The sequence below is a fragment of the Lipotes vexillifer genome, unplaced genomic scaffold (genome assembly GCF_000442215.2).
Source record: "Lipotes vexillifer unplaced genomic scaffold, Lipotes_vexillifer_v1.1 scaffold192, whole genome shotgun sequence".
Taxonomy (NCBI): domain Eukaryota; kingdom Metazoa; phylum Chordata; class Mammalia; order Artiodactyla; family Lipotidae; genus Lipotes; species Lipotes vexillifer.
Window position 1 is genome coordinate 891,147 of NW_006780202.1, and position 23,614 is coordinate 914,760.

The 23,614-nt window shown below is 39.3% G+C and overlaps 2 protein-coding genes across 3 annotated transcripts in view; one reads left to right on the forward strand and one right to left on the reverse strand.

Annotated features, from left to right (window-relative positions):
• The window catches only part of HBP1 (HMG-box transcription factor 1), a 30,800-nt gene extending 10,554 nt beyond the window's left edge, over positions 1–20,246 (forward strand). For both annotated transcript variants that reach the window (XM_007453339.1, XM_007453340.1), the window contains exons 3-11: positions 858–1,086; positions 3,890–4,028; positions 4,632–4,743; positions 4,832–4,944; positions 7,355–7,511; positions 8,186–8,330; positions 15,517–15,834; positions 17,906–18,047; positions 19,137–20,246. In XM_007453339.1, the coding sequence (XP_007453401.1) occupies positions 858–1,086; positions 3,890–4,028; positions 4,632–4,743; positions 4,832–4,944; positions 7,355–7,511; positions 8,186–8,330; positions 15,517–15,834; positions 17,906–18,047; positions 19,137–19,154 (1,373 nt within the window). In that variant the 3' untranslated portion in view covers positions 19,155–20,246. The remainder of the gene's footprint in view (positions 1–857; positions 1,087–3,889; positions 4,029–4,631; positions 4,744–4,831; positions 4,945–7,354; positions 7,512–8,185; positions 8,331–15,516; positions 15,835–17,905; positions 18,048–19,136) is intronic.
• Positions 20,247–21,200: 954 nt separating this feature from the next.
• Positions 21,201–23,614, reverse strand: part of LOC103070722 (conserved oligomeric Golgi complex subunit 5) — a gene marked incomplete at its 5' end in the record, with an annotated part of 40,796 nt that continues 38,382 nt past the window's right edge. The window contains 1 exon segment of the mRNA XM_082930969.1: positions 21,201–21,315. Within this exon segment, the coding sequence (XP_082787095.1) occupies positions 21,201–21,315 (115 nt within the window).

The following is a 23,614-nucleotide window of genomic DNA, read 5'->3' on the forward strand; positions in this document are numbered from 1 at the left end:
TGTAGAGTTTGTAGGTATGTTTCAAAGAGGGTTGTTTTGGTTGTTGTTTTTCTTTTTTAAGGCCTGCAAGATGCTTTTTTTCCCCTCCTTTCATTTTCTTTAATTTTTAATTCAATTTTTTAGAATTCAGTCTATCTTACAGTGTTCATAGCCTTGGCATGTACATGAGTGGTCCTTGGGTACTATTTCTAGTTTTCTTTCTTGGGTAGCTGAGAGTCTGTCATGAACTACCTTTCGGGAACACACTTTCGGGAAAAAATAAGTAATAAATATTACTGAATTCAGACTTTCTCATTAAAAAGAAATAATTTAGCATAGATAAAGTCTAACACGTAGTACCTGAAAATATATAATATCTAGGTTTCATCTTTGAAAATTGTTGTTTTCATTTATTGCAGTAATCTTGTTCAACAGGTTCAAGTGTGTGAACAATAAGTACATCTGTGTACCCATAAAACGCCTTTTTCCTCTAACATGTTAACATAAAAATGTCTCAGTGGTATATGGTTTATTCCCAGGTGAGCTATAAAAAAGTGGGGGAAAAAGTCAGAAAACACAAACAGAACAGTTGGTGAACAGTTGTGGTAGTTACATGGTTTGAGTAGTGAAGTCATTAATCCATTTACATTTGCTAGGTTTACTTTTCTGTCAGACTTTGTTGGCCCTTAAATGTATAAGATGTCATTTTTTTTTTCAGTTGAAACTTGTTTTCATTCGAGAAAACATTTTGAATTTACACGTTTCCTCTCACAAAATTAATTAGCTAAATTTGAGGACCTCTCTTCCAGCTGTGATTATAGAATTGTTCCCTGCATTAGTAATTTCCTTCTTATAATTTCAAGTGTGCTTATTTGCAGATGATCTTCCTGAACTTCAGGCTGTTCAGAGTGATCCTACTCAATCTGCCATATACCAGCTAAGTTCAGATGTGTCACATCAAGAATATCCAAGACCATCTTGGAACCAAAATACCTCAGAAATATCAGAAAATACTTACCGTGAAAATGAGGTGGATTGGCTAACAGAATTAGCAAATATCGCCACCAGTCCACAAAGTCCACTTATGCAGTGCTCATTTTACAACAGGTGGGAACATTGGCTGTATTTTAATTGAAAACTTTTATCATTATAAAATGCTTTTTTTTTCTAGTTTTAAAAGTAATCTGTTGACCATCTCATGAGTGGTTTATCAAAGTCATTAGAATTAAGCTCTTTGTCTTAAAATAATCAAAGAGCTGTTTCACCCAATGTCATGATTTCATATTTTGAGAATTAGATAAAAGTGATAAGAGAACAGCAGAGTCAAAAATATTTGTAAATGGTTTAAAGTCATCAAAAAAATACATCAGACCAAGAATACTTTTATTATATATTTCTACTTGGAGAGATGAAAATTATATTTGTCTAAGGAATCATAATTAAAATAGACATATTTTAAACTTTTATCAACCTTGAGTTTGGTTCCTTTTGGTCTAGGTTTATTTTTTTCCACAGTGTATGTGGCCTTATGTTATTTATATGTTTGCTAATATTAAAATGTTGAACTTACAAAAGTAGACTGCCATTGGTAGAAACCACTGTTTCATATACCCAGACCAGAGTTTAAGAAAATGAATTAATGGTGCTATGAAATTATGGAAGCTTCCAGCTAATATTCCTAGAGATACAATGGATAATATTTTATTAATTATCCCCCAAATTATAAAATTGGCTATGTAAAAAGACATAGATAAATATGATAGTTTGTAGGGAAGAGAAATACCCAGGTTTGCACTCATGTGAGTGGGTAGACCAGAGTCCATAATAGGTGATGTAGGAATAACTGAATTTTGGTAGTGTTCCTAAGTTAGTATAGTTCTTTGCTAAAGAATAAACTTGTTAGGTGTGAAGCCCAGCAAGTTACGCTGTTTTTCTTCTATTCAGCAAGGTCATTGGTTTTGATTAGAGCAAATTCAATTTAATTAACTTCAGTTTAATCCATGAAGAGTTCCACAAGAATGAAAAGTTGCCTTTCAAAGTATTACTTCCTTTGTTGTCCCAGTTTTCATTGTAATCTTAATAGTCAAAAAGTGAGAAATTGCTTTACAATTAAAAAAAAAAAAAAAACCCTGATTTTACTATTGGACTTTCTTTTTTCCCCAATTTTAGTTTAGAGATAGTACTTTTCATTTTTCACAGTAAACTCATGAGGATTAATAATTTAGTTCATGGAAAGTTGAGTAAAACCCTCAGAAGAAAATTAATGTTAAAAAAAAACCAAGTAAAGTAGCTCACTAAAGATGTAGATTACTCTCTGCGGCATTTTCTATGCTTCCCTTCTCCCTAGGGAACAAGAGCAAGAGTCGCGCTCTGCCGTCTTGCCTGCCTTCTAACAGTCAGTGCTGTTCTCATGACTTCTTGTAGAGTGTTAAACTGTGTTAGTTATTGAACTTGGGATGTCTGAAGTTGTAACTGTACAGTACCAAGGGCTTGAGGACAGGTAAAATTTATATTATCCCTGCATAGATAGAGGGATGAAGAGACCATGGTGTTAGTGATTCAGGCACATGCAGCATATTAATTTTTACAGAACATTTAGGCCATATACATTTTAGAACATTACATTGTTACTTCTCTTTTAAATGGTTAAACAGAAGAACTGATAAACCCATTTTCTTTTACTAGTCATGAAGGCAGGAATGAGTTTAAGGAATTTTTAGCAGTTTGGCCATCCTCTTATACTTCATAAATATGTAAATGTGTAATAAAAGGAAGAAATTGGGCAAAGATGAAATATGAAGTATTTGTATTTTGAAATCCAAAGTTGATTGGAGAGTAAGCTAAAATGCATGGAAATTTGAGGGCTTTTTACTTAAGAAGTGTTATGAACATGAAAGCAACGTACAGTTTTATATATGGATCCTCGTTTTAAAATTGATTTCTGTGAAGGTATAATAACAAATGTTAAGTTTAAAAAATGAGGGCTAATCAGATTTCTCAGAGAATAAGGGAAGAATTGGAAAGTAAGATGTCCCTCCTCTTTTTAGAAAGAGGATTAGTACAGATATGTGTAAACATTTTTCTGTTAAGGACCAAATCCTTAGTTGGCATCTCAGAGAATTGTCCTGATTTGGGACAATTCAGATTTACTTCTTAGACCCTGAAATTTTCCTTTCTGCTGCTTTCCAAACTCCTGAGCCAGTATACCTTACTGGTTGTCCTTTATGGGCTTGCTGCTAACTGTTACCCCTCTTATATGTTTGTGGGGGAAGGATCTTAGTGTGTTCTGGGGAGCCCCGTGTACTCTGAAGGGAGCACTGCCTGGTAAAGACACTTGACAGGAAAGCGGGGCAAGAGGTGATCCTGGTGCAGAAGTAGCTGGCTTTATGTGTAGATGCTTTGCAAATAGGCTGTTTTCTACTATAATAAGTTTAAACATTTTAGCTTCAGGTAGTTCACTGTATCTGCCCAGTGATACAGGTGGTTGGTAGATAAAGAGTTCCGTGTTGGTCGCGTTGAACTTGGAGGGCCGAGATTTGGTGACATCACAGTAGGAGAGAGAAAGGGATCGGGAGCCCTGCATAAGGGGGCATCATCCTTCATGAATGAAACTGCACACTTGTATGTGCTTAGTGATATAAAAATGAGTGAATGAGTAAATGAAACAGTAGTTTGGAATTTAAAGTATATTATCTAATCTGAAAAAAACAGTGTTTAAAATGTGTGAAGAGGGTTTGGGTAAGATGTTAAGGAACAACATACTATAGACGAAACCCTGATGTCTTTATTAGTGTTTCCCATAGGTGTCTTATATGAAATAACATTGGTGTTATGAATATGAAGTTCACCAAAAGGAAAGCTTTACTTTAAGGACCTTTGCTTTGTGGTTAAAACGGTTTCTTTATTTTAGATCATCTCCTGTACACATCATAGCTACTAGCAAAAGTTTACATTCCTATGCGCGCCCTCCACCGGTGTCCTCTTCTAAGGGTGGGCCAGCCTTCCCTCATCACCACTGGAAGGAGCAAACACCAGTCAGACATGAAAGGGTAAGTTTATTCATGAGGTTAAACTTATGAAATCGGTACAGCAGCTGAAAAACATGAACTTTCCCTCTCTAAGCAGTTCTTCTGAAGCACATGCAGATGGGAAATAGTCTCTCTCACTGTTCTCCTGCTGATCTGGATTCAGTTTTATGTACAGCTCTATTAACTGTTAGGAAAGTTTGTTACCCGTGGGAACATGCATTTAACTAAAACTTCCCAGAACTTCAGTTTTCGAAGGCGATTTTTCCCCCTAAGTTTAGAATGATTAAGTTATCCCCTAATAAGAAAGTCTCGGGACTTCCCTGGCCATCCGGTGGTTAAGACTGTGCTCCCAATGCAGGAAGCTTGGGTTCGATCTCTGGTCGGGGAGCTAGATCCGGCATGCCACAGCTAAGACCCGGCATAGCTAGCCAGCTAGCTAGGTAGCTAGGTAGCTAGGTAAGTAGGTAGGTAGCTACGTAGCTAGGTAAGTAGGTAGGTAGGTAGGTAGCTAGGTAGGTAGGTAGATAGATAAATAGATAGATAGATAGATAGTCTGAAGACACAGATTAACAAAATACATCTTACAAAAGAAAACCTAGAAAGTTTGTAATATTTTTTCCACAGGCAAACAGTGAGTCAGAATCTGGCATTTTCTGCATGTCCTCCCTCTCGGATGATGACGACTTGGGGTGGTGCAATTCCTGGCCTTCGACTGCTTGGCACTGTTTTTTGAAAGGTAAAAAATGCTTGAATTCTTGACAGTTTATTTGTGTAGCAAGCACACTAGTCACATATCTAATACTTGTTTTTTACTTAAACTGTAGGCACACGACTGTGTTTTCATAAGGGAAGCAATAAGGAATGGCAGGATGTGGAAGATTTTGCTAGAACTGAAGGCTGCGATAATGAGGAAGATCTCCAGATGGGCACTCACAAGGTTGATTTAAAATTCTTAAAACTTTTGCACGTCTTTCAAAAGGGAACATAGGTTTATTATTAATCTGCAGGTGTATCCTCCCATTTGCTTCCATGTTTAAATGACATTTTGGGAGGAGCTCCTGTGACCCCTCTGTTGCTTAGCCTGATGGAGAGGAGAAGCGACTTTAGGTTTTACCTTTATATTGCAGCTTTCTTAGATGGAAACAAGAGTGTATTTCTTAGCACTTTTTACACATTTTATTTTGGGGAAAATTAAACTGGCATTAAACACAAAATGAATAAATAAACCAAAGGCTTACCTTAGGTAATCTACAAAGTGGTTAATTCTCCTATGAATAAGTGAGAATTGATTGCGTTACATTTAAAATGACCCATTAAAATGCTGGTGTTTTCTAAGTCGATAAGCAAAGGCAGTAGTGGGCAGCAAGCAGTAGGATAAATGTTGGATGAAACCTTTATCTTTGAAATCTTCAATTTCTCCATCTCCATTCTGGGCAGAGAAATTGGGCATGTGAAGTGTGCTTGTGTAAAATTCCTGTTCTGCGCCTGCTGTCCCCTACTAGTGAGTCTCTTGAGAGCAGCAGTCCTGACTTGGCTGCCTTCAGTCTCCCCTTCTTGCTGTAAGCATTACATAGTGAAGTTCACTGTAGTCCGACTTCAGCCTCTGCTGCTCTACTAAAATTGTCTCAGGTTACTAGTTTTATTATGATTGCTAAAGAGACTTCTGCTTGTTCTTTCTGACATTTCTGCAGTGTTTGACATAGTGGATTGTCTTCCCTTGATTTGCGTACCATGGCAGTGCCCTGCTTCTTCTGATGTCTTGTCTGTTTGGACTGGTGGCTTGTCTGCCCATGATGTTGAATGTTAATAAGGTTCTACCCTTCCTCACTCTCTTCACCACTTTTTCTCTGATGATAATGTCGACAGCAGCTTCTTGGTGGCCTGTGGAAACTGCTTTGGTCTTTCTTGGGGTCAGGAAAACTGGGCTGTTTCTGGCTCTGCCAGCAAGGGCAGTCTATCAACCCCACTGGTTATTGTCTTCCTGATCTGTAAGACGGAACTGGGATTAGCTTTAAGTTCTTATAGCTCTAAGAATTAGAAGATTCTGTAATCTAGTTACTAGTATAGCCAACACTGGATTCACCTTTTTCTTCCCCATCCAGGTCCATTTTTCCCCTTTTTAAGAGTATTACTACCCTTTCTTGATTGCCAGATTCAAGACCTTTCTTTCTTTCCTTTTTTTTTTTTAATATTTATGTATTTATTTGGCTGTGTTGCAGCACGTGGGCTCTTCATTGCACCGCGCGGGCTTCTCTCTAGTTGTGGCGCGTGGGCTCCAGAGTGCGCGGGCTTAGTTGCCCCGCGGCATGTGGGATCTTAGTTCCCTGACCAGGGATCGAACGCGTGTCCCCTGCATTGGAAGGCAGATTCATAACCACTGGACCACCAGGGAAGTCCTCAAAACCTTTTCTTGATTGCTTCATTCAAAACATGAATGAAGTTGACTGTTTCCTCTCTTTGTATTCAGTTGATCCATTCTGTTTCCTTAAAGATTTTTTACGTTTATCCTTTTCTTTCATTAGTTACTTTGACTGGACACTGTAGCTAGCTGTTAGCATGTCTGTCTCCTTTGTTTTTCTGTGAATTTAAGGGTAGGGATCATGTGTTTTCAGAGGCTAGCACCTGGCATGTACTAAGTGCTCAATAAATATTGATTGAATTTAAATTCAGCCCGGTTCTACCACCACTGCACTTGTCAGTTCAAGACTGTAATGGGGTTCTCTCATTATATCTTCAAATAAATTGAATACTAGAGGTACCTTTTATCTGTAGTCTTTGTCATCATCTTAAAATCAACAATTATATTAATAAAAAATATTTTCATTGACTTCCCAGTACCTTCTCAAAGGAAAGTTTAAGCATTTTGCCTGTCTCTAAGATCCCTTTACTTACTTACTTACTAACTGGGCCCTCCTTTACAGTCTTATTTGCCCCAACTCTGAACTAATCTTGTATTTTTAGCAGATACTCAGCACTCTTCAAAGAAGTTATCAGTCACAACTATTCCTGGTGTAAGGCAGGTTCTTGTACCTTTCTAAATTGCATTCTCCTTTTAGATTCCAGTTCAAATGGGAATTGAAAGCCCCCCCAATCTTTTTCTCTTGGAGTTAATATCTCCCTTTATTAAACTCCATTAGCATTATTTCTACTTGGATTGAAGCACTTATTCCAGTCAGCTTTATATTGTACTAATATCTGCCTTTCTTCGCTACTGGGTCGAAAGCTCCTTAATGGGAAGGATCCTGTCTTGTTTATTTTTACCTTTTCCACAAAGTCTTACACATAATAGGAACTTCACTCCATGTTGAGTTGAACATTGCCAATTTACTTTATGCATGTATTTCCAGGGCTATGGTTCTGATGGTCTAAAGTTGTTATCACATGAAGAAAGTATATCATTTGGCGAGTCTGTACTGAAGTTGACTTTTGATCCTGGTACAGTAGAAGATGGTTTACTTACTGTAGAGTGTAAACTGGACCACCCTTTCTATGTTAAAAATAAAGGTAGGGCTTCAATTTTCAATTTGTAGTAACTTTTTAAAGAAAGCTTCTTAAATCTATAATATGTCTTGTGGCATAATTCTTTGATGATTAAGAAAAAACGTTTTGAAGGGAAAACTTCTTTCAAACTAAATAAAACTACCATAGGAAATGCCTTATAATAATACCTAATGATGTTTGAATGTCTTAGCAGTAGTCAGGTGGAGCTCTACTTCCTGTGGGTATGAACTTGTAGATTCATGTAGCATACTATAATAAGCTCTCTGTTGTTTTGATATAGTGTGGGGAATGGAGTATTCTGGTAATTGAATTTTGGTTGAGCCAAATATGCTTTACACCTGAATCACATTAATTCTGTCCAACGTAATGATTCAGAGACTATTTCATGGTCTCCATCGTCATTTATCATTTACTATCTATCTTGTAGGTCAATGGAAGTGCTGATTGATAGAATTTGATATATAAGTAAAATGCTGAGTTAAACTAGTTTTGGAGGGCTTTTGCATTGTTTAAATAAAACACTTGGATTTGCTTTGTGGCAAAGATACATGACTTGTGTTACAAATCTATCACATACTTTAAGACTCAGAAGTGACATAGCTATTATATAGTAAATAATTTGGATGCTTTCTGTCAATCTCCATCCTTTATATAACAATAGTTTGCTTTAACTTTAGGTTGGTCATCATTTTACCCAAGCTTGACTGTGGTACAGCATGGCATTCCATGCTGCGAAATTCATGTTGGTGATGTATGTCTACCTCCTGGACACCCCGATGCCATTAATTTTGATGATTCAGGTGTTTTTGATACATTTAAAAGGTAATATTGAATTCTTTTTTTTCTCTCTCTGAAAAAAAACTTAAAGTTTACTCTTAATCTCCCTAATGGTTGCTGTTTAGGAGGTTAAACCTTTAAAGATCTGAGAATTATAAAAGGACTACTTAGAAGAGGTATATACAGTTGACCCTTGAACAACACAGGGGTTAGGGGCACTGACCCTCTACACAGTCGAAAATCCACATATAACTTACAGCCAGCCCTTTGTGTAGGCAGCTTCAACCAACCATGGACTGAGTAGTATTTACTATTGAAAAAAATCCATGTGTAAGTGGACCCATGCAGTTCGAACCCACAGTGTTCAAGGGTCAACTGTATATGAATAACTGAAAAAATACTTGGTAATTAAAGTAAAATAATATAGTTCGAGTTTTTAAATTATTATTAATTTATTTATTTTTGGCTGAGTTGGGTCTTCGTTGCTGCATGTGGACTTTTTCTCGTTGTGCCGAGCAGGGGCTACCCTTCCTTGTGGTGCATGGGCTTCTCATTGTGGTGGCTTCTCTTGTTGTGGAGCACGGGCTGTAGGTGCGTGGGCTCAGTAGTTGTGGCTTGCAGGCTCTAGAGCACAGCCTCAGTAGTTGTGGCACGCAGGTTCAGTAGTTGTGGCTCGCGGGCTCTAGAGCGCAGGTTCAGTAGTAGTGGCGCACGGGCTTAGTTGCTCCTCGGCATGTGAGATCTTCCCAGACCAGGGCTTGAACCTGTGTCCCCTGCGTTGGCAGGCAGATTCTTAACCACTGCACCACCAGGGAAGTCCCTGAAGAGGAGTTTTACGAAGAATGAAATAATGCCATTTGCAGCAACATGGATGGACCTAGAGATTATCATACTAAGTGGAGTAAGTCAGAGAAAGATAAATACCATATATCATCACTTATATGTGGAATCTAAAAAATGATGCAAATGAACTTATTTACAAAACACAATTAGACTCACAGAAATAGAAAACAAACTTATAGTTACCTAAGGGGAAAGGGGGGGGTAGGGAGGGATAAATTAGGAGTTTGGGATTAACAGATACTAATATATAAATTACTATATATATAATAGATAAACAACAAGGTCCTGCTGTATAGTATAGGAAAGTATGTAATAAACTATAAAGGACAGGAATCTGAAAAAGAATATGTATATTAAATATATATATATAAGTGAATCACTTTGCTGTATACCAGTAACTAACACAATATTGTAAATCAACTATACTTCAAAAAAAGAGACTTTTACGTGGAGTAGTCATGTAGGAAAAGTGACTTCATAAAACATTGAAGATTAGATTAGGAAAATACCACATTATATGTCTAGGAATTAAATAGATCATCTTTGATAGTTAAGAAGAAAAAAAAATTGCTAAATCTGGCCAGTTGCTTTGAACCAGACCATAAGTCTGTTAATTGTTTCTTTCTTTTTCTTTAGTTAACTGTGTCTTCGTTTACTATTCATTTTGACCAATGGCATTAGTTGCATGGATTAAAAATTGTAAAAACAGCAAAAAGTTGACATTTGGAAAGACTTAAAGAGGAAAGTGATTTTTCCTGAGATCACCCTATTAGTAAGTGGTAGAATAGGACAAGGACCCATGTGTGCTGACATTCAAGAAAGTTGACCAACTGTCTGAATTTGTGCAGAACTTTTCTGGTTTTAGCACTGAAAGTCCTGCACCACTGGAAACCCTTCAGTCCTGGGAAAATGGGGGCAGTTGGTCACCCTCCTCCCAGAAGGAACCCAGAGAAAGTATATGATATCTGGGATTTTAAGACCCATTCTTTCTTCTTTTTGAAAAAAAGTTAGCTTTTATTTATTTTATTTATTTAGTTTTGGCTGCGCTGGGTCTTTGTTGCTGTGTGTGGGCATTCTCTAGTTGCAGCGAGCAGGGGCTACTCTTCGTTGCGGTGCGCGGACTTCTCATTGCAGTGGCTTCTCGTTGCGGAGCATGGGCTCTAGGCATGCAGCCTTCAGTAGTTGTAGCACGCGGGCTCAGCAGTTGTAGCTCACAGGCTCTAGAGCGCAGGCTCAGTAGTTGTGGCACATGGGCTTAGTTGCTCCGCGGCATGTGGGATCTTCCCGGACCAGGACTTAAACCCGTGTCCCATGTATTGGCAGGCGGATTCTTAACCACTGCGCCACCAGGGAAGCCCCAAGACCCATTCTTTAAGATAATTATCAAATCCATAAGCCTTTAAGTAGAGAATTTTCAAGAATTTCTGCTGGCCTGAAGATTCTAAATAAATTCAGTTTAATGAAATAAAAGGTTAATATGTTTTTTTATTTTGAAAGCATAAGTGAGACTTTCTTTCTTTTTTTTTTTTTTTTGCGGTATGTGGGCCTCTCACTCTTGTGGCCTCTCTCCGTTGTGGAGCACAGGCTCCAGACGCGCAGGCTCAGTGGCCATGGCTCACGGGCCCAGCCGCTCCGCGGCATGTGGAATCTTCCCAGACCGGGGCACGAACCCGTGTCCCCTGCATCGGCAAGCGGACTCTCAACCACTGCGCCATCAGGGAAGCCCAAGTGAGACTATTTTTAAAAAACATTTCAAAAAAGCAACCAGCACAGGGCCTGGCTCAGGCTATATGCTCAACAAATATCTGCCAAGATTGGAATCTAAATGCTGTTTGACTCTCTTTTATACAGTCTTTTTTGAAAAACAAGACATTGTTAAGGTCCAGTACTCAGAGTATTCTTAGGATTTAGATCCGTGATACCGCTAATGTTTGGTGAGAGCGTAAATGGAAAAAAAAATTTTGGAAGATACTTTCGCTTTATTGTCTACCAGTGAATATCGGCAGTTCCATTCCTCTGTATGTACACCATAGAGAAGTAAATGCTTGTAGACATGCACTAGGCGATGTGTAAAGTTCAAGCTGTGTTGCTTATGACGTGGAAACAGTATCAGTACTCATTCACTGGAGACTGAATGCATATAGTGTGATACAATCATACAGTAGAATTCTTTTTGTCAGTGGAAGTTGAATGAGCCGTAGCCATACATTTTAAAACATGGATCTTTAGAAATAATGTTAAGTAAAAATTAGTCTGGAATCAGATGTTCTTTGGAAATATATCTAATAAAATTATAAATCTAATTACATTTATATAATCTTTTTATAGTATGTAAAATACACATTATACAGTTACGCTAGGGATCCTCAAGTTCACCCCCAGGTTCAGTGATTTACTGGGAGGGCTCACAGGATTTAGTACTTAGTCATATGCACAGCTATGATATCTTATGTTGAAAAGATATGAAGCAAAGTTGTGAACAGGAAAGACGTGGGCTTAAGTCTGGGGAAGCCAGGCTTCCATTGAGTCCTCTCCCAGTGGAGTCACGCAGGACAAGCGTATTTCCCTCAGCAGTGAGCTATAACATGTATGAATCGTGATCTACCGGGAAGCTTATTAGACACGCAGCACCAGGGGTTTATTGGGAGCTGGTTGCATAGGCTGCCTCTGCCTGGCATATACCAAAAGCCTCCAAAAGGAAAGCAGGTGTTTAGGGTAAACCGTATTTTTTGTACATACAGTTTAGGAACAGTGAGCCACTCTTATTAGTTGTGGGTATGATGGGAACCCTCCCGAAATCCAAGTTCCAGATGCTAGTCAGGGGCCAGCCTGTAAGTAACCCTTTGAAAGGACAGCAAGCCTGCAATGTTAATTCATTTCTGCACAATGAAACATTATGTAACATGAATATAATTACTATTTTAACATAATTAATGTCACTATAGTTTCTATCGTGTTTATGAATGAGTTTTATAATAAAATTGTTGGGAAATTAAGGGAATGATTAACAGTTCAGGAGAATGGTTACCTCTGGGGGTGACAAATGTAGAACTTTAGTGATATTAGAAATATTCTGTTTCCTTGTTATTTTAAAAATTTTATTATACATATATATATTCTTTTTCATATTCTTTTACATTATGGTTTATCACAGGATATTGAGTATAGTTCCCTGTGCTGTACAGTAGGACCTTGTTGTCTCTCCACCCTGTGTGTATCATCAGTAGTTTGCATCTGCTCATCCCCTACTGCCACTCCCTCCCTCCCCCACTCTTCCTCCTCCCCGACAACCACAGGTCTGTTCTCTGTGTCTTTGAGTCTGTTTCTGTTTCATAGATATGTTCATTTGTGTCGTATTTTATCTTATTTTAGTATTATTTTTATTTATTTTTTATTTTTGGCTGCATCACGTGGCTTGCAGGATCTTAGTTCCCCGACCAAGGATTGAACTCAGGCCCTTAGTAGTGAAATCACGGAGTCCTAACCACTGGATCACCAGGGAATTCCCTGTCGTATTTTAGATCATATGGTTGTCTTTTTGACTGACTTTGCTTAGTACGATAACCTCTAGGCCCATCCATTTTGCTAGGCCCATCCATATTGCTGCAAATGCAAGCCCTGTAAAATGGGGGTGATAACACCTGCCTAACTCTACTCCTTGTTGTGAGGACTAGAAATTATAGTATCCAGCTGGCACACAGTAGGTGCTCTTGGGTCATGCTGGTCTAGGAAGGGCACTGGAGTAGATGTTAGCTTGCTGAGGACCAGAAGAAGTCAGCAATAAACTGATGGAAGAGCTCTTAAACACAGTAGGTGGCTCTATTGCAGAAAGGAAGCTTCCAGGTGAGAGCCTGAGTTGAAGAAGCCCATTTGAGACACTGGGTATTGAGGCCAATCTTCTAGGCATCAGGCAGGTTTAGGACAGTCACTTTACCAATCTAGACTACTTCTACAATAATAACTGATACCCCAGTTGAGTACCTGCTGTGTGCTCACCTCTGCCTTAAGTGTTTTATACAGTCTGTTCTGCCAGCTGTGCAACACTGCATAGCATATATTATCTTCATTTCAGAGCTAAGTAAACTGACGCTAGAGGGTTACCTGCCCAAGGTCATACCATTAGTAAGTGGCAGAGACGGGCTTTGAGCCCAAGTAAAATTTTATATTATTACATTCTCCAGAGTGATTATTTTACCCTCTCGGTCAGTTGTCAGTCATTTTGAGAGCCTAGTATGTGCTGGCACTGGGGATTGAAGATCAGTTGACATAGGCCTGCCTCTTTGCTTCCGGCCTAGAGAAGGGAATGGATGAGGCCGTGTGTACCGTGTGTAGGTGCTGGTTGGGAGGCAGTGTAGCCTGGTTAGCAACACGGCTCTGCAGCGGACTGCCTAGATTCACAGCTGGGCTTTGTGATAGCTTTGCTGCGGAAACTGGGGTAAGTTAATTTTTCCATGGTCTTTCAAAACAGAGAAAAAAGCTGTAAAATGAGGATCATATTGAAGGGAGGGTTAAGTGAGTTAATATTTCTGATTCAGTTAATAGACACTATACTATTGTAGTTTTTCTTTAAGAGTAATAGACAATGATGGTGGGAAGGGGCATCCTAAGCTCGAGGAATGGCATGTAGAAAAAAAGTGAGGTGAAATAAGGCACATTTTAGGAACAGATAGCAAAGAGAGCGAATGCTCAGTATAGCAAAAAATTAAGCTGTTTTAAAAAGATATTTTATGTAATATGCTTTAGTCATGTCAAAATCTGAATTCTGTGATTGAATATTTCAAGCTACTTTAAATTGTATCCATAATGGAAATGGATGACGGTTATATTTGTACCACTAGATGGTGGAGTTTTCAAATTTCAGTAGTCAATTAGCTTACCCTATTTTTAAATCTTTCCATATTTCAAATTGTAATTATTTTCCTGCAGTAGAAATTAATAATTTTGTGTCAGGTTCATTTACAAATGCTTAAGTTTGCTATTTTTCTAAATTACATGAGAGGGGCTTAAGATAGCAAAAATTATTTCTCTGGCATAATACTGATTGCTAAGCATTTATTTATTGGATGATTTTGGAGTCATACTTGTAAGTACACTTATTTCATGTAATACCTTTAAAAAAGCAGATGTTGTGTGGTTGATAATTGGTAAAAGTCATTTTTACTGTGTGCAGTGAATGGCGTGCACCTCACTCAGGTAGCTCTCCATATGTCAGAATCATTCATAATCGCACATTGCTTCACCTGTAGGCGGATACTATTCCTGTAGCTATTATCAACCTGTTGATGGACTGCCAGAATCTCTGTTTCAGGGAGAGAAAGAGGAGTTGGGGTGAAGTAAAAGATTTTCTGCTGAGATTACCAGTGTAAGCAGTAGAAGTTAACAGTTGGAACAAGAGAATTCTCTTGACAGGTATATTTTTAGGCTGTGGTCTACATTATTTCTAACTTTCAGATGATGTTTTCAATTAATCTGATGGTAATTCACCTTGAGGTTTGCCAACAGCAGTGCAGAGTACCATGGTACTTGTGAGGAAACCTGGGGCTTTGGAGCTGGACAAACAGATCTGGGTTGAGAGCTAGTAGCTGTGAGGCCTTGGGTGAACAATACTTTTTTAGTCTGTTTCTTCATATAAAGAGAGGATAATGATAATCGCCATCCACGCAAGCTTGTTGAGAAAAGATGATACGGAAAGCTTATATACCTATATAAACTGAACCTACCTAACAAAATGTGGCCTTTCCTGATCAATGTGGGGTTTTAAGTTATTAGGCTATGTTATAATATATGGATAGCCTTGAGGGGAGACTAATGCATGTATGACTGTATTTACATGTCATTGTAAACAAATGACCCAGGCTACTGTGCATTTAAAGTTTCTTTAGCTACATTTAACCACTTTTATCTGTCCTTACCCAACATCTTGTCTTCTGTAGTAGTTAGTCCTTAGGCCTGGTATATGCTTGCTACTCTGTTTTAATTTTGTAGTTTCAGGCTTCTAGAGGTCAACAAATTAGATTATCAAATTTGTCAAAAAATGAATCTAAAGTAGGAATGAGTTGTATGGGATCTGAAGAAGGTGTTTGCTATGAATAAAGTATGTGGATTGTAACAGATTCCTTTGAAGTGGGAAGGCTTGGAAGTCTTTTATAAAAACACTTTGTATTAAGATTAAAAAAATAAATTTAGTAAATGCATTCATAAGCTTTCATCTTACAAGCAATTATCAATGGTGAAGTTGCTAAAGTAGTGTTGGTAACATTATTTAAGGTAAAATACATTGACATTTCCAATCAGATCTTAAGGGTCTTTTTTTTTAATCCTATTTTCACAAATCAGATAACTATACTGAATTAAAATCCTGTTAATGAATTTATATATTTATTTACAGCTATGACTTCACGCCTATGGATTCCTCTGCAGTCTATGTGTTAAGTAGTATGGCTCGTCAGCGTCGTGCATCTTTGTCTTGTGGAGGACCTGGTGGTCAAGACTTTGAAAGATCTGGATTCAGTAAAAACTGTGGCTCCCCGGGATCCTCACAGCTCTCTTCCAATTCCTTGTATGCTAAAGCTGTCAAAACCCACAGCTCAGGGACTGTGAGTGCCACTTCTCCTAACAAGTGCAAAAGACCAATGAATGCCTTCATGCTTTTTGCCAAAAAATACAGAGTTGAATATACTCAGATGTATCCAGGGAAAGATAACAGGTAAAAATAGTGATAATTCTGACTATAACAATTCAGTAACAGTTCTGTGCAGTTCAGAGGAACTGGGATAGTTAAGTTATTCAATAGCTTTCATTATTGAATTCTGTTTTCCAGGTTGATTTTAAAGTAGAATGTTTAAGTGGAATTTTTAGGGTCCTGTGTTTTATAATACCTAGACAGATAATTAGGTTAGCTAAGAGGTAAGGATCTGCCTTCTAAAATAATATTAAATGTCACTTGCCTGTTAGATGACACAGTTCTAACAATTGACTGTTCCATCTTTATAGAAAAGACTAGCACCTTCTTGTGTCAGATCTCAAGGATGTACGTATTTTACAACTGTGTCATGCTATGGGATGTGCAGGCCTTGGCAGTTTGTAATGACTGCCAGATTTGTCAGAAGACTACGAGGGGTCCTCACTAGAGCCCAGGGATAAGTTAACAGTGCAAGTCCTTCCTGCTGTTTGCTTGTGCCCATACCTCATCTCTTAGAATCCTCTACTGCTCGCTTCCTCTCAAACCAACCAAGTTCTCCACGAATTAAAATTATCTTCTCCATTCTTCCTAGTTCCCTTAACCCTTGATATTCTGAGAAAAGTCAAATGATTATGCACATAAAATAATTCAGCTTTGAATTCTGGTTTTAATGACTCATGATCTTTATATATGAGATATAATTGACATATGACATTAGTTTCAGGTGCACAACATAATGATTTGCTATTTGTACATATTAAGAAATGATCACAACTGGTCTAATTAGTATCCATCACCATACATAGTTAGGATTTTTTTTTCTTGTGATAGGAACTTTTAAGATGTATGTCCTTAGCAATTTTCAAATATACCACACAGTATTATTCACTGTACTCACCCTGCTGTACATTACAGCTCCATCGCTTAAAATTGGAAGTTTGTACCTGTTGACCACCTACACCCACTTTGCCCACCCCAAATACTTCCATTTTAAAAAGAGAAGCTTCTTATACCAAATGCATCTCTGACTTGGAAATTGATACATATGTGAATACTTTTTAATCAATTTCACTGGTAAATGTGTCAACCATTATATGGTACCTTTAACTCGGAGACCATAAAAACTGGTTTTTATTTTAATAAAAGAAGATGCAGTGCAATGTTGAATTGCATCGACTTACTGGATCAAAAAATATATACATTTACTACATTTTAAATTTCTTTTCAAGGAGTAGAGCTTCTGTGGCGACTGTTCTAAAGCTCAGATGCCTGTTTTCTAGCTTCCATGTCAGTCAGCCATTGTGAAATCTTTTGTATGTACTTCATGCAGTCATGAGTGTCATGAAATTAAGGGTTAATAAGGGTTAAGCTCTTCACAAAAGGGAAACAGTTTGTGTCTGCCTGTTCTGGATGAGACCATTTTAGTAGTTTTGGGAGCAAATTAATAAATAGGAAACAGCTTCAAATTTCTATCATGATGGGTCTTACCAGTTTGACTTTTTCCCCTTTGAGTTTATCCAATTTTCTTAAGTAGTAAGTGTAAATGTGGCCTAAGGTATATTTGGTGTTGTCTTTGGAGATAAGTGGTAAGTGTGCATAGTTAGCGCCACCACATTTTCACGGCGGTTGCATGAATGAAGAAAGGCTTATCGTGACTATTTGATGGGTTATGGGCACAAACAGAAAGAATACCTTTCAATACAAGGTGAATACTTTATGCTGCTGATACTAAACACTGTCTGCCTTAACAATCTTAAACATCTTTGGAAGACCGATGTACCCAATGGTAATTCAAACCATTTCTTTGAAATATTTAACTTTCTTCTTCAAATCTAAGCTGTGTAAAATATCCAGTTTTTAGCCCTTTTAGATATTGGCCCTATTCCAGGAGGCTTTAATTGCCAAGATTACGATGAATGGACCATGACTTCAGGTTTTACTGGAAATGAGTACAGTAGTCTTGACCTTTCTCCTTCTCTATGTTGGACGAGATTTTTGTCTTTCAACTTTCTGCTGCTTCCTAAAGTAGCAGCACTTGACATGAGTTTTCTGAAAAATTCTTGCTTTCAACACTGTGTAAATGTTTCTTTTACAGAGCCATAAGTGTGATCCTTGGTGACAGGTGGAAGAAAATGAAGAATGAAGAGAGGAGAATGTATACATTAGAAGCAAAGGCTTTGGCTGAAGAACAAAAACGTTTAAATCCTGACTGTTGGAAAAGGAAAAGAACCAATTCAGTATGTTTCAACAAGTAGTTGCTTAAAGTGATCTTGACTTAACTCCAAAATTGTACTAGCATATTGGAGCGGTTGTTAGAAGCTTTAAAAGGGCGTTGAATGCTGTTTCTCAGCCTTCTTATCTTTCAGAACCTAAATAATGTTTGCACACCATCATATAAGGCAGGCTGCCTTTCGTCATTAGTGCCATTTACTCTTTTAGCTTGGAAAGTAGGAATGTTTGCTAGAGATGCTGAAGTAGAAGAATCTGAAATGAGTATTTCTGGTTGGGTTGAAAGATGGGGCTTATTAACTCATTACTATCACGGGAGAAGAATTTTCTGATTTGCGGTGGTATGTTTCAACAGCCTTTCTTTTCTTAATTGGTGATGGGCTGTGGAGGTGGGGACTTCTGACATTTTGCACAGAATTTCTAGGTCAAAAATCTCAGCAAGGAGAAGAAATAGAAAGGCCCGGGAAGGCTAGTAAACAAGTTTGCACCATAATAGTGCTGTATTGGATAGACCTGATTCTTAAAACTTTTCCATTACTAGACTAGCATCTTTTAAGTGTTTCCGATTAATTAATTACAAGAAAACGTCACATGATTGATAGAACAGAATGAGCTCAACTTGAAATATCATTTAAAGACAAAGGGACAGCATCCGTACTTCGCAGCAGGAGGGCTGGCCAAGGATGTTCTAATTCATTCTCTGTATTTGTTTATTTCTGTATAGTAACATGTGGTTCTCATCTGCGTAAGAATTTCTTATAAAGCAGCAGTCAGCAGTCAGATTCCAGTATGAGGGTGACTGAACTAGATTTTTGAAGTTCTTTAGGATTCCATGTGGTAGGACTTGGCCTGGATCCCCTTTCCTGTCTGCTCATCCTAGTCGATCTCTCTTGTCTCAGCATTTTCATAAATTTTCTGGATGCTTGGACCATCAGGTATTATCAGACTTCAAAAAAAATCACCACCTTTCAGAAAGCGATCTTTTTTTAATAGTATGGTTGTTATTATCATTATATTATCCATCTTAGCTTTCATTTGTAGAATTACTATGTATTGATGTGTAAACATTCACTGAGTTATTAATTTTATCTCCACAGGGCTCGCAACAGCATTAAACCAGGATGCTTATGTTCTTAAGTCTGTATTTGCATAAACATTGACTGTTGATGGAAAGACTTAAGAAGATCAAGGTCTCACCATTTGTCCTGAATCTGTGTGACCATAAGATACTGATAGCATTGAGTCTTGAAATGATTGATTTAATAATATGAGTGAGGATTTGCTTTCTCCATTAGAGCATTAAGTAAGCTAAAACTATCAACATTGTAAACCAAATTGCCTTATTTTCTTCCAAACTTCATATATGTCTATCAGGTAATATAGGCTTGAAAATTGATATCCTGTGGTGCTAAAGTACAGTAGAAAGAGAGGAGAAGTGTATACATGTTTTATTTTAAATTGTACAAAGGGGGAATTTAAAAATATGTAACTGCTGTTTATACATTGGCTCCTTACTGCTTATTAATCTGTATTGTATACATAATGGAGTGAAGCAGAAGAAGCCGGGAGTTGGCCTTTCCTTGAGCAACCACCATATGGCTCAGCATCTGTGCCAAACACGGGGGCTCCTAGTCTGGCCAGTGCCAAGAGGTTGCCGGAACAGGGGGCAGGTGGATGGTGTCAGTGTCACAGCCTGAGAGCCACCTGCTGCGGCTCCCGGAGCATGCTGAGTGGACGCGCCAGGTGGCAGCACCCACCCCTTGCTCGATGGAGACAGCCCAGGCCAAGGTAAAGTTAGTGAATAGCATTGGGGTATAGTCACTGTAATGGTGCTGTTAACGGTTGACACCATTGTATTTTTAACTTTTGTGTCCTGTATCTCCTCAGCCACATATCTTAATATCGTATTTGTCATCGTATCTCTATGGTGGGGGCAGACTTTGCACTTATGCAGTGCAACACGTGCACTTTACTTTCCTCCAACTGTCTACAGTGAGAGCAAACACAATGGCAATACAGCTGCTTATGCTCTGAGCTACAATCATGGCTTTTCATGTTACTTACCCAGTGGTGTTTCTGGTTAGGAATCACAGCTGTAAAATTGAATTTCAGTTCATTACACTTCTTCATGATGTTGCCCCTAAATTTTGCACACTATATTCTTGTATATTATTTCAAATAAAATAAAAAAAATTGTTTACCTCTGACTTCCACTGATTGATCCTGACTGAACTTTACAAATGAGTCATCAGAATAACAGGTTCAGGAGATGGAAAATATTTTAGAAGTGGCTTATGGGATTTTAAACATTAAATTTAAAATAAAATGTTAATGACAGGGCAAGGGCAATAGAAAACTAAGGACCTAGATTACCTACTATTTATAAGAAACCTTGTAGAGTAAAACCTTGTAGAGTAAAAGTTATTTTTAACTTGGCATCTCTGTTACAAAGTTGAACAGCCCCGAAAGTCTGTTTTTAATAAAATGACACACAAGACTGTAAAGACAGCCTTGCTCTATCTTTATTAAAGATACAGTAAGACACAGTTAAACAACATTTAGCCCTACATCTTAGCTTGCCAGTGGTTCCCAAACTTTGTTGCATGTTGGAAACACTTCAGGATATATATATTTTTAAATACTAATGCTTGGCTCCTACCCCCATACGTGTTAATAAGGGGTACAAATTGGGCATCAGGGGTTTTTAAAGCTTCTACCGGTGAGTCTAATACGCAGCCAAATATGGAAACCACTGGGCTACCTACGTATCCAGTGAGGAAGGATGCCAGTTGGGGAGAAGCAGTGTACTTACTATAAGTTGGTCGAATCCCTTAAGAAACAGCGGGGACTCTGTGATGGGAAAGCAGTTTTAGATAGCCTCCCAGAAAAGCCTGAGAGGAGAGACAAGTGTTTGGTATCTTTCTGGAAAAAATCAGGTCTACAGAGTTGGAAGGTGGTGATGATGAATCAGTTTTGACATTTTATGCTACGTAAGGTAGAAGGGCTTCAGAGGTAAACAGGAAAGATCAACAGGAAAAACAAAAAATTCAATTACATCCTTAAAATAGTAGATGGTAGCTGTCCTTTAGAGTATGTGTTAGTTTAATTGCCAACCTTGGGTGGGTTAGCACAAAATGGACATTAAGAAATACTTCACATTATTACTGAAGAGCAGACATAGCTTTTTGAAGCAGTTGAACCATTATGGGATAAACTGGTGCAAATTCTTTGCCTTCTCTGCTTTTAACTGATTGAACATAAGCTTCCAGGGCACCCCTGAAAACCAAAAGAAAACAAGGATCAGAAGATTATACAAATGACATAAAAGAGCTCGGAGGATGCCAACACCTAAAAGCAGCCCATTTCTGGAACTGCTTTGCCCAGTCGACCAGCCCTCAAACACTTGTTGGTCGCGTTCCTGTCGTTAAGGTGCAGAGCTGTGCACGGTTTTCAGCCTGCGTTGCACTTAGTGGTCTCATCACCCAATCGGAGGCTCTCTGGCGGCTAAGATTTCCCAGTTTCCCTTTCGTGGTCTTTCCTACTGAAGAGACTTCTGCGGAGCCAAGCGCAGCCTGTGTCGACGCGCCGAGCTCACGAGGGGGCGCCCTGCACTGTGCAGCATGCACGGCACTGCCGGAGGCGGGGCCCTCGCTCAGCACACACTGACACTGGCAGGGCTTTGTATTCCTGTTACCACAAGTAGGATAAATTGTTCTTAGGCTCCAGCTGTTGGCCTATTAGGCGACGAGAAGGCAGGCAGTCTGAATTTAGCCAAGAGTATGATAATGATGTTCTCATGAATTAGATCGGGGGCTCAGCAAACTAGCCCACAGGTCAAGTCCAGCCCTGTGCTTGTTCGTTTATGCATATTTTTCATTATTGGTCTATTTAAGTTCCAAGTAAAACAATTTTTTGTCATAGCCATGAAGTTTCACACTCGAGAGTAGAGCACTTCCATAAAGATGTAAGTTAATACCATAACTCGGCTCACATACTGTCTCAAGTCCCACCTAATGTGTAATTTTTCACTTTTATTTGCTCCCAAACACTGAAAATATGCATCCTCTGTCAGGCTTGGCCGTTACTTTCATTTCACTGCAGGGGATATACTTGCCAGGCGCGTGTCCAGCTCTGCTCACACCACAGCGCCCTGCAACCCCACTAGCCACTGTCATGATTTCATACACAACTGAATCTCCAATCTCTCATTTCCAGCCCTGACCTCCCTCCCGATCTCTGTGTTCTGGACATCTTTATCCGATTCCTTCCAGGTCTCCCTCAAACTCACCTGTCAGAAACCTAGGGCTGTCCGAACCCATGGAATGTATAACACCGAGAGTGAGCCCCAGTGTAAGTTATGGACGCTGGGTGACCGTGATGTCCATGTGGGTTCCCCAGCTGTAACAAATGGGCCACTGTGGAGGAGGGGGTGTTGATAATGGGGGCGGCTGTGCAGTGGGGGCAGGGAGGGGACACAGGGAAAAATCTGTGCCTTCTCAAATCTGTGAACCTAAACCTGGTCTAAAAAATATCAAAGAAAAAGGAAAAAACAAACCTAGGGTAAAAAATCCCAGGCAAAGGGTAGCGTTCTGCCCCTTCCCCTATTTCAGTAAAGGACACCATCATCTCCCCAAGGTCTGTATCTAAAATTCTTTTAGTCCTACACCTGACCAGTTCTCAAGTCCTTTTAACTTACCCCACGTTACCACATCCGGTCCCTCCTCTCCCCTTAGCTTCAGTCTGAACCCTGCCTTCTCGTGCCCTAACTGCTGCCGTAGCCTCGTAGGTGGTGGTCACCCTGGTGCCATCAGCCCTGCACTAGAGGACCTGCCACACTACAGCCAGAGACGGCCGCCTGAGGTCCGTGACCTGCCGTGCCCTCTCGCCATCAGGGCAGCAGTGTCTCCACTCACAACCCCACCGAACACCAGCTTCATCAACAACCTCTCCCAACGCTGTGCGACTGCTGGGTTCCAAACCGTTTGCTGTGCCCTAAAAAGACCCTCAAATCATTAGTTTCCGTTGTTCGCGTTACCGACGCAGGCAGAGCAGCTCCATCCAGCTCACTGGTGACTCTCAGCCCAACCCTGAGAGACCTGGGTGCTTGTGCAAATACCACTCTGAAAGAAAGATGTCTCTGCCTAACAAGGTCGGGCTCCAAAAAGGGCCTGTTTCCCTTCGACCACACTGGCTTGTCTCATTGTTAGCAAGACATAGCTTCCTCGTTAACCGTCCTTATCTTTGGAACGCCCCTCCCCGCTTTCTTCCTCCTAGAGCTTTTACGCAGGACCAGCCCAAATGCCTTGTTTTTGATAAAGCCTTTCCTAACTCGAGGCAGCACAAAGCTGAAACCACCGTGGAATCACATAAAGTGGAAAGGTCTGGGACTTCTGCACCAATAGCGTGGCTTAGCCGGACCCCAGCATTTGGGGACGGATCCCTGAAGGCTGGCTTCAAGTGAAGTAATACTTTACTACTCACGCTAAAGTAAACTAGAAACCAGCTCTGCGGGGGCCTGGCAGGCTCTTAGTTAAGAAGCACCGCTGGTACATCAGGCTCTGCGCCCCCCCCCCCC